The sequence below is a fragment of the Medicago sativa genome, chromosome 8 (assembly GCF_051527215.1).
Source record: "Medicago sativa cultivar Bolivia chromosome 8, Bolivia_mono, whole genome shotgun sequence".
In the NCBI taxonomy this organism is placed as follows: domain Eukaryota; kingdom Viridiplantae; phylum Streptophyta; class Magnoliopsida; order Fabales; family Fabaceae; genus Medicago; species Medicago sativa.
In genome coordinates, this window is record NC_140756.1 from 70,154,425 (window position 1) to 70,166,459 (window position 12,035).

The 12,035-nt window shown below is 33.9% G+C and overlaps 1 protein-coding gene across 1 annotated transcript; it reads left to right on the forward strand.

Annotated features, from left to right (window-relative positions):
• The first annotated feature begins 10,210 nt into the window (after positions 1-10,210).
• On the forward strand, positions 10,211-11,912 carry LOC146901039 (uncharacterized). Its single transcript, XM_085735210.1, has one exon. It carries the CDS (start codon positions 10,457-10,459, stop codon positions 11,669-11,671), a length of 1,215 nt encoding a protein of 404 aa, XP_085591336.1. The 5' UTR covers positions 10,211-10,456; the 3' UTR covers positions 11,672-11,912.
• Positions 11,913-12,035: the final 123 nt, after the last annotated feature.

The following is a 12,035-nucleotide window of genomic DNA, read 5'->3' on the forward strand; positions in this document are numbered from 1 at the left end:
GTAACTACAACGAGTAATCAGTTTTAATTAGTACTTTTTTAATATTTCTAATTAAACAACACGATTGCCTAAGTTTTATTAATATATATTAATAAAATATATGTCGGTGTATTGACTATATATTAATAAATATATGTGAGTATATGTTTGTTTTATGGTAACTATATACAAATGAGTATACATTAATTATGATTTTTCACCGGATGCTTATTATTATTTTTACACTAGAACATATTAGTAAATAAAAACTATGATTATTTTTATTTATTAGGTTTTTAATATCGTCAATACTAAAATTTTATTAATTTCTAATTTTTTATTGCTACCGATCAATATATACATTATTAATTGACATAATTTACATATTTTCACTATACCAAACACAGCCGAGACACGACACGCGGCGGAGCCGCGGCCATACAGCGCGGCGAAGCCGCGCTACCCGTGCTCAGCACGGGTATATCGACTAGTTTTAGTTGCAAAGAGCAGCAACAACTGCATATCTTTGTCTTGCAGCTGCATGGAACCCAAATTTTTGGTTTATTGTTTTTCTTCAAGCTTTTCTCATCAAAACTATTGAAACTATCGAAATTTAGGTATTCCATCATCACATGAATTGGAGAAACAACCTTCTATTCTTTTGGGTTTGTTTGAAGAAAACGAAGAAGTTTAGGAAGCACGATGAATATGAAGAATAAAATGTGGAAATAAGATGAAAAAGGTAAATTAAATTAGATGATAATGGCTCATTATTAGATTCAACGAAGTTACGGGATTCAAGATTTCTTTTTTAACAAAAAGATCAAACGGTTAAGATAAAAAAAAAAATTAAAGAAGTCATGGATAGACCATATAACGTCCATCCACCTTAGATATCCGAGATTAACAAAACTAACGAAGATGACGAAATTGGCTCGCAGACAAAAACGTAAAGAATGTTAGTAATGAGACTAAAATAAAATTATAAAAATTTGTTAAGGGAGTAAATATGGAAGTTAGCCTATCTTTTCTTTAATCAAAATGTCTTTATGTGTTTTACTCATCGTGAAAGCTCTCGATAAGGCAATATGAAAAGTGGGCCAAGCAAATCTTCAAAAAGTCCAACAAAAAGTCAGATTTTTCAGAAAGGAGAAAGAGACGCATGACTACATTGACCAGTGATATTTGCTGATAAACAAAGTTGTCACTGATATTTTAGTAGAAGAAAATTATAAATGCAACGAATCTTCTTGAATTACTTTTGATGTGTCCATCAGTAATACACAAGTGAGTGTAAACTTGCAACTATAGTTGGTTAAGAATTAACATTGCAATAACCTTGTAACAAAATTTAACTAACAGTCCAACATATTGAGCTTAATATGGGGTTTCAATCTCAAAGACACGTTAGTTTAAGGGCCACTTGACTTGAAGTGGTAAGAGCTAGTAAAACAAGTAACACCAATAATTGTTGAAGGTGTGGTTTTTGCTTTCCACAACATGTGTTTTCATTCTTGTGTTGCATTGGAATCCAAAACGTCAAATCTAGACCATATGTCTACTTGCTCTAATCTGTTCATAGGTGTTCCCCAAAATAACTCTTCAAGGTAGGATTTGGAGGATCCAAAACTCTAGTTCACCACTATAAATGTTAACTCATAAACTCGATTCAAGTACACATACTTTTTAACTTGAAAGCCTCACAAATTCAACACATTCTTATTTGATCGTTCTAGTGTTTGCAGATACATTCCCCTCTGGTGAGACGAACGAGCTGCTGTTAAAATCCACCAACCTCAACAAACCACCAATCACCTCCGGACCGCGGATTTGTAGTCCAATCGGATTACTAATTATGGGGGCCTGGAAGGAAAAAAATTGAATGAACTTTTTTTTTTTTTTTAATTTTGCGGATCTCTAGTCCATTCTCGGGAGCTACTTTTATTGAAAATCCTTACATTTTAATCTAAATGTGTTCATGGATCATGTGGCACAAAGCAGGAGTGGTTGGCTAAAATATGATCAAACTGATGAAAGTCTTCTTTCCAAGAAAAAACAACAACAAAACAAATATTGAAACGGTGGTTCCGAAATAACGAACTTTTCTTGATAAAGCAATGTGAAAAGTGGGTCAAGCAAGTCTTCAAAAGTCCAACCAAAAGTCTGATTTTTCACAAAGCAAGAAGAGATATATGACCAATGGAGAAATCATTTAGGCATGCGCACACATACAAATTACAAAACATTTCATTTAAAGGAAATTCTAAACTAAAATAAAAATTTTATCTAGAAAATTGTGTCAATTTATTCTTTTAGAGATTGAAAATTAATGTTTTGTAATAAAATATTTTCCATTTACGAAATTCTTAACATGTGCCCTTAATCGCACAAGTTAGCATGACTCTTCATTTAATTATATCAAAATTGTACATCATTAAACTGTTTTATATTGTGCATTTTCTAAGTTGTGTGAGTGTGTCCAAATCAATGATATTTAGAGTTTGTGACCACATAAATGTTTCTCCAGCTACTGATGACAATACAATAAATAAAATTTGGGAAATGCTAACCGGTGCCCCCGGGGCACTGGTTAAGGATATGAAAAAGGAAATTATATAGTAGTTAATGCATTGAAATTGTGTAATTAATTTATAATAAAGTCGAAAACAGTTTCCTTTTATGGTAATAATTCCCTTTTATGGTATGCTTAACCAGTGCCCCGGAGGCACCGATTAGCAGGACCCATAAAAATTTTATGAATGTCAATGTTGTGTCAAATTGGATATTCATCCCAATTTCACGTAACAAGGAAAAAAAGTAGATAATTATTATAAGACAGACACTACTCACACCTCAAAAAACTCAAGTTACAATTCGGAATGACCAATATACCCTTTAACTAAAAGAAAAATTTCAATTTAATCCGAAACCATTTCATCGCAGGTCTCTCTTAATCATTCAAACCTCAGTAGCAAACATTTTATCGGTAGTAAATACAACAGTAGAATCTACTAATTGTGGGTTTTCAAGTTTCATGTCATTGATAACTGCGTCAACATTTTCTTCTTCTTCAAGGTCCATTTACTGGAGAGGAATAAAATATATGTAAAATTGATTGAAACATAGGATAGAAAAATGTGAAATTAAGAGAAAAAAAAAGTATTTCTTTAAACTATGTAAACTCAGTTTACGTAAACTGAGTTTACATAAGTTAAGTAAACTAAGTTTACTTGTGTATATGTATAAATTTGTTCATGCTCACTCTACATAAGTTGTACATACGTAAATTTAATTTAGACTAACATCTCATAGTGAGTAACTATACATATGTAAAATGAATTTATACTAACCTCATAGTGAGTAATTGTGATTACGTAAATTTACAATAACCTCTCATAGTGAGTAATTGTACATGCGTAAACTGAATTTACACTGACCTCTCATAGTGAGTAATTGTACATACGTAAATTGAATTTACACTAACATCTCATAGTGAGTAATTGTACATACGTAAACTGAATTTACACTAACCTCTCATAGTGAGTAACAACGCCTATGTAAAATCAAATTATATTTACTTTAATAATTGATATGTAATCTTAAATAACGTTACTTTACTCTACCGAAATATATCTACTTAATCGAAATTCACGTATTCCTTATATGTCAGCCCACACAGGCAGATCTCATATATACCAAAACAAGAAAACACACAACGAAAAAGAAATAAATAGAAAATATTTGATAATGAAATTCTTGAAATTCAATAACCTTTAAGAATATAGTACCGATCAATGAAAAAGATGTTGATTCAATTCAGTGGCGTATCTTGAGTTTATTTCTCGGGGGTGTCAAATATTTGTAGAATATATGTTGAAAAGTTAAAAAAAAAAAAACACTATTATAAACTGACATGGTTGTACAATTGCTTGATTGTAAGATGAGTGACGCCGATTCAAATCCAACTAGGACTTTTTTTGTATAAAATATAAAGAATTCGTTAAAAAATATAAAAGACAAACCACTATTATAAACTGACATGGTTGTACAATTGCTTGATTGTAAGATGAGTGACGCCGGTTCAAATAACTAGGACTTTTTTTGTATAAAATATAAAGAATTCGTTAAAAAATATAAAAGACGGGTGCCGTCTTTTATATGTTTTAACGAATTCTTTATATTTTATACAAAAAAAGTCCTAGTTGGATTTGAACCGGCGTCACTTCGTTAAAAAATATAAAAGACAGGTGCCAAGGGATCAAACACGCCAAAAAAAGTCCTAGTTGGATTTGAACCGGCGTCACTTCGTCAAAAAATATATAAGACGGGTGCCAAGGGATCAAACACGCGACCTTTAATTGATTGAGAGACTGCACAACCGCTGCAACACCAACATATTAATTACAATATCATGCCTAATATGATATTTATATAAAAGCTGGGCGGTGGGGTGAGGGTTTAAAATGATCATGAAAAAGGCGCTTTTAGAAATTCACATGGAGATGACAATTTTGGTATTATTATAAAATTTTAAGTAAATTTAGGTGTAACTAGAATTATACGGGGTTAGACTAAAAAAGTCTTATTATAAATATAAAGAGTTAATTTGAATCTTCAACACAATATTCTGGTCTTCTCAATGTATTGGAAGCGTGTGTAGTTGCGTGTAATAAGAGAGTTTAAAATATTTGTGTGCAAAAATTACTAGTTATTGAGAGAGATGGTAATTTTTCCATGTAAAATCTGTAAGTTGGGTAATAAAATATTTTATTGTGTTGTCTTGGTTTCTTTTTTCTTCTTGTGTGAAAGTTTTCTCATATTGTTTTCCCAACAATAGTATTGTTGTGAAAGTGACTCAAAATTGAATAAATTGAAGTTTGCTCGAAAGTGAAAATCGGGGGCCCGAATGGTGCTGTCTGGGGCCCAAATTTTGCCTGTTATTAGGAGACATTTGTCTCGTATATTTTCGGCGCCCGAAGGGTTAAATTCGGCGGCCAATGTGTCGTAACAACATAAATTTGAAACGATTTTTTATGGGCCAGATTTGTTCCAGTTTTTTGAGGGATACTTTCACTATAAATATAGATCTTGTATCATATGTAAACCTTGAGATAGAGGGGTTGAAACAAGGATTTAGAAGTCAACAAGAAAACTAAGGTTTGTAGAGTTTGCTCTTGGCAACAAACACTAGGGTTGGGGTTGATTCACCTTGGGAAACACTATTAGGATTGAGTCTCTTAGTCACGGGAAGAGATTGAGACTTTGGGTAGAATTAGGCGGGAGACTTATTCTTGTAACCCATTGATATCTCTTTTGTAAAGTTACTCATCATTATAATGGAACGGAGGGCTGCTCTCTCCCCCAGACTAGGTCGGTATTGGACCGAACTGGGTAAACAAATTTCGTGTGTTCTCTCTTTCTTTTCTCTCGCTGTTTTCTACCTTTGCTTGTGTTTATAATTGTTCCTACATTGATATTGGTTGCTTGATTATTTAGCTCCACACATCAAGTATTTTACTGGTGTGATTTTCATCGAATTCACAACAAGTATTAGAGCAAAGATTATGATCAAGGAAGGATGCGGCACATGATTCATTTGAAGTTAGATGTTCTTTTGTTTGATGGAATGAGACAAAATATTCATAGTTGACGAGCACAGACTACTTTTGTAGGCCTCATTAACCAAATCATATAAACCACTAGTGCAGTACATGTTAGCATGAAAGAGTACACTCCAACTAGCTTAGGTGGCTGGTGAGATTGTTGAAGGAAAGTCAACAAATAATGGATGTTGAAAATTCTTTTAAAGACAATCAAATATTATTAACTAAATATGGATAAGGAAAGCATTATGGTGATCAATATCGCAGAATATTTCAACCAAGAGATATGAGTGCTGTCAAGTGCCATTACTGGGAAGAGTTAGGTCACATCACATACAAGTTAAAAGTCCAAAATTCATGGAGTATTTGCGAAGCTTAAAGGAGAAGCAAAAAGTTGAAGAGCACTTCTTTTGCAAATGAGGTTAGTTGTGAAGATGATATTTTACTTTGTGAGGATGAAACTAATAACAAAGTGAAGAAATGTGAGACTTTGAATAAGTGGTAGATATATTGTGTCAAAGTGTATATACTGAATCAAGTTTCTCAGAGTTATTATAACTGTGGAGGGTTAGTTTGATTTTTCATTACCATAACAACTCTAGTTTTTCAGATGAATTGAAGACTTGAGTAGTTACGTGTCATAAGAGGGTTTGCACTTTTTCTATGCAAATATAGTAGTTAGGAGAGTTCGAAATTTTCCATATAAAAATTGAGGGTTGTCAATTTTCTCCATATCAATTCAACATGGTCGAATAATTTCTCATGTTGGATCCATAAGGAGATATTTAACTTCTGCACTACCAAGTAATTTCTCTGATACTCTCTCTCTTCCTACCTCTTTAAATAGAAGAAGCTTGTCCCATCTTGAGGAGAGCAATCATTATCCAAGAAAAACATGCAGACCTCGAGCAAGATACTTTGCCAAAAGAGGTCCAAAGATTTTACCTCAGAACACGGACTAACTTGTAGAGAATTGCTCTTCTCTCATCTGTTTTTTCTCATTTTTATCTTACGCGAGTTAACTCACGCTGAAAAATACACATGCCTGAGTTAACTCACGCTCGGTTATTTAACGGAAATAAGAAAAAAATAGATGGGAGAAGAGCAATAACCTAACTTGTAAGGATATTTAACTAACATATTGGACCTAATACCCCAAAACACATTAATTACTTTAATCATTGTACTTTATGCTTCGACGAATCTTAAAATAAATACTCCCTTCGTCCCGCAATACTTGGCCTACTTGGCCATTTCACACAGGTTAAGAAAAATGTAAAGATGAAAGAAAGAGAATGATATTTTTACTGAATTGCCCTTATAAGTAATGATTACTTTTAAGTAATGATTACTTTCTTTGTTCCACTACAAACTTTTACATGGAGACCACAAAAAGTATTTATAAAGGGTAAACTTGTCAAATTAAGCTTAAAAATTTGAGAAGGTCAAGTATTGTGGGACAATTTTTTTTTCAAATAAGTCAAGTATTGCGGGACGGAGGGAGTAATGATTACTTATTGTGAAGGCGGGGTTGGGTAATTATTATTATAGTGTGCATTATTTTAATATGATTACGAATTACATCAAGAATGTTGACAACACATTTTTTAACACAATTTTCAACGTATTCTTTTTTATCGATTATTTCATATAAGTCTCACAAAATTATGTGAGTACTTTATAAATTTAATGGAATCCATATAATTTTTTAGCAATAAATAAAATAAAGTGTGTTTTTTTATTTTAAGGAAAATAAAGTGTATTGAAAAGTGTATGTTAAAGGATGGATTATTAGCATTATCAATACATATTCTCTCGTTTTTTTTTTCAATCCGTAAGGTAAAAAAGTTCTTTTTATATTAAAAAAAAAGTAAGAAAGTTCTTTGGAATCTTCATGTAATATATGACATAGTCATTGATTTTTAATTCTATCTTCACCCACCACATGCATACGATAAGTACTTTTTTATCACCTATATTGGCGATCACCATGTGAAAATTCACATACATAGTGAAGATGTTTAGACTAATGGGTATTGTCAATTGAACAAAGTCTTACTAACTAGTCACCTTAAATATTAACCCCAATTTGTTTTACAAAAATGATCGAAAATTTCAATCCAGCCTCACATGGCACTATGCGGTAGCTAAGGAGATAGTCAAGTTTTATATTTCCTTTCTTCGCGCCAACGTCTAAGAGGAGAATATCACTTTGTGGTCACATGCTCTGGTTCAGAAGTGACCGTTATTATGCAATTTGAGTATAAACAAGTAATTAAAATAATACTTGAGTTGGCAGTGAGAAAGAATTGAACTTGAAATTTTGAGAAGGAGTACACTCGTAGTTCCAAGTTAATACCACTAAACCAACTCACGTAGGTTAGAATAGCAAAGTTAATTACCTACATAACACTTCTATCACTTTTATGTTCCTAATTCCTATGCCAAAGCTTAATGATCAGTTGTAATTTGTATTTCCTCTTTGTTCATCTATAGATCTTAATTGTTTATTTTTTGTCTTCTTCTAATTATTTCATTTTTGTAATATGCTCTTGTCATATTTTAATTTGTTCCCACCGCAAATCCATCACATCTCATTTCGGAGGTATTGTCTGTTTTGAATCGGTAGAAACCTTCACAGTTTTATCAATAATAAACAACGTCTCAATTAATAGAGGGTTGTGAATGTCGTTTAAAAACTAATTTTAATCTCTATTTACAAATAAAGTGAAACTTTTCAGTATACCAGAACATAATTAAGCTCCGAGTTCAATAGTGTAAAAAAAATTGTGATAGTTATAGTTTGAGGTAGAGGAGGATATTATTGCTCCCCAACTCCCATATACAATGCATTTTTTTTACTTTTTGGGGCTAACTGTTGCATTAAAAAGAAGGTGAATGATGGCAACCTCTCACCAATGGGTTATAAATGGCCAAACCAGCAGGAGAGTTAGCTTGCTCGTGAAAGAAGTAACACTAACAGTTTTTTTTTTCCTTAATCTTGCTAACCTAAATCGGTTTCATTATTATTTTTGTTCAGACAAACATACCCAATATCGTAATTATGTTTGAGCTATCTGAAAATTTAATGGTTAGAGATCTTTAAGTGGAGTATTCAAATAAAATATCACTAGCTTAAAACTTAACCTCATGAGCCGAGTACGATTATGCTAATATGTGGTCTTATGACACTTGTTTGTGCGCTCCATTTTTCAAATAGTTAAAAATGTTTTTTTTCAAAACATAATTACTACTTGTGACTTCCTTGACATGTACCCTTATTTAATTGAGTTAGAGAATCGAAACAAATTTAAAGACCTTAAGAGCATCCAGTATCTAAAATGGAACTCTCATCATTGGGGTATTTAGATGGATCACAATGTACACATTATTCCTTCATAATTTGATTAATGTCAGTACTTCTAAAAGCATTTAATCTCTCAAAGGATGACACAGAGAAGATTTGAGGTACTGGCCTTGACAGAAAGGATGATGCATCGCAAAAAACAACCTCCGACGTCATTACCAAAAACTAACGCACTTACATATAAGGAGTTTAGTAAGCTTGAAGTGCTCTATCACTCCGAGCATCATGGAGTGTATCCAAACTAGATAAGGTGTCACCGCCTATCCCAAATTTTGTTACCATAACAAACCTACGTTTATCGAGTTACGATCTCAGTGATCACTCCCGTGGAAATAGCAATCAAATGGAGCAAACTCACTTCGAATCTCGCGGAGCTCAAACGCATGACATGAATTAGATCGCATCGCCGGCCCAAGGGATCAATCTAGTAAGTTCACACAAGAACAATTATACATGTAGTAAAACAAATAAACAACATAATATATTGCCTCGTAGATATATAAAATATGTTGATCAAACATAATATTCAAACATAAAACACAAATATAGTCAACACCGCACTTGTTTGTAATTTCTTCATGGGTAAATAAAGATCCATCATCGTCAACCTCTCCAAAGTTGATTTATGTTTTTAGATTATCACAATAATGGGTAATAATGATAAGTTGAATTTCCCCTTTACTGTTTGTTTCTCGAGACACACTCAAAATTAAATGAAATCAAGTACACAAAAAATTGAGTTTTAGCTAACATTAGAACAATAACAACGTGCCATAATGATTGTGTATTTGCAACCAGCCTTTAAATCCTCTGCCAAACATTGCATGATTACTTACGGGCCACATTCATATCACACATTGCCAATAATCCAGAGACACAAAGTTAGCCTTACATCAATATAATTAATGAAATTGATCAAAATAATTAACCGATGCAAATATTAATTGCACCGCATGATAGCTTAGCTTTTTTAATGTCAATTATCCCATTTGATATTGTGACAAACTTCCCAACAAGTTACTAAAATACTCCCTCCGGTCCTAAATATAAGCAAATTTGACTTTTTAGATTCATTCAATTAATGATGTATGTGGTCCATATGGACCACATACATCATTAATTGAATGAACCTAAAAAGTCAAATTTGCTTATATTTAGGACCGGAGGGAGTACTAAAAAAGAGAGGGACATCTCAACATTGAACCGTTGTAATCATCATCATATCATATCATATAATAATACTACCAGTAGTATCCAATTTGAAAAAATATGTTGAGTGTTGACTAAACAAGTAAGGGTAACATGGGAAACCAAGAAAATCCAACACCTTTACATAGATCCCATCATGGTCTCCATTTTTAGCTTACTACTTCTATAAATAACCAAGACCTTTCTCTTGATAGCTAAAGTCCCTTTGAGATCACTTTTATTATCTCACTATCAGCTTATGAAACATCAACAAAAACAAAACAAAAAATACCTCTAACTATTAACATATACTATTAAAATGGTCGATGTAGACCGGAGAATGACCGGTCTAAACCCGGCTCGGGCTCACTTAGCTGGTCTAAGACGACTATCTGCCCGAGCCGCTTCCATTTCCACCGCCACCACCACAGTACGTAACGGTCTTCTCTCATTCTCACCTGTAGCTGATAAAATCATAACCAACCTCCGTAATTCCGGTATACAAGTCCAACCGGGTCTCTCTGAAGCCGAATTCGCTCCTTTAGAAGCCGAATTCGGCTTCATCTTCCCACCAGATCTCCGTGCCATACTCACCGCCGGCTTACCCGTCGGTGCTGGATTCCCCGACTGGCGAGCCACCGGAGCTCGCCTTCATCTCAGAGCTTCTCTAGATCTTCCCATGGCGGCAATTTCGTTTCAAATCGCGAGAAACACGCTCTGGACCCGGTGTTGGGGCCCGAAACCCGCTGAACCCGAGAAAGCTTTACGGGTCGCAAGAAATGCTCTGAAGAAAGCACCGTTATTGATACCAATCTTCAACCATTGCTACATTCCTTGTAACCCTTCTCTCGCCGGAAATCCTGTTTTCTATGTTGACGAAAATCGAATCTTTTGTTGTGGATTCGATTTATCAGATTTTTTTCAACGTGAATCACCGAATCGAAGCTCCGAATTTTCTCCGGGTCCTGTAGTTTACAAGAAACAAAGATCGTTTACAGAGAAAAGAGTTACCACTTTTTGTTCAGAAGCGAATTTCAATCGGAGAAGCCTCGACGCCGGAGGAAGGACACCACGGTGGGTTGAGTTTTGGAGTGACGCCGCCGTTGACCGCCGGAGAAGAATCTCGTCATCACGTGAAGAGTCACGTGCAGTTTCACCAGAGCGGTTTTTTGATATTCGGAAATTTGAAGAACCGAAATGGGTTGAGAATTACGTTGAAGAAATCGGGTCGGTTTTAAGAGAAGGTGGGTGGAGCGAACCGGATATAACAGAAATGGTGGAAGTTACGGGTTCGGGTTTTTTCGAAGGTGATATGGTTATGTTGGATAATCAAGCGGTGCTGGATGCGATTTTGTTGAAAGTGGATCGGTTTTCGGATTCATTGAGAAAATCTGGGTGGAGCTCCGAAGAGGTTTCGGATGCTTTAGGATTTGATTTTCGACCTGAGAAGAAGGAAAATAAACTGGTTAAGAAGCTTTCACCTGAACTGGTTTGTAGTATTGAGAAACTGGTTCAATCGGTTTCTCGGTCTTGAATGATACTTTGGATGCAAAATTTATTTTGATTAGAAAAGTATGTTTAGGAAATTGAGGTTTGTATTTCCATGGCCTCTTGGGTTAAGCAATTAGAAGTTTGGAAATTGTAATGTAGCATGAAATTAAGTGAACAAAGTTAGAGTATTGGTTTCTGAAGTGCGTAATGTTCAAGATCATTATCCTGTCTTGTATATATAATTTCATGATAAACAACCAAATGCTAATAATGCACTTATTTTATGTGGGTGTGATTTAATTTCAAATTATATTTTGTTGCTCTAATGTATAATGGGAGAGTTGGGTTTGCATCTTTAGTTTCTAAAGAACATAGTGCACGTGTGTATGAGCATATTTATAGAGATC

What these genes read in the sequence shown, in the direction of transcription:
- LOC146901039 (XM_085735210.1), top strand. Translation starts at nt 10,457, where the DNA reads ATGGTCGATGTAGACCGGAGAATGACCGGTCTAAACCCGGCTCGGGCT.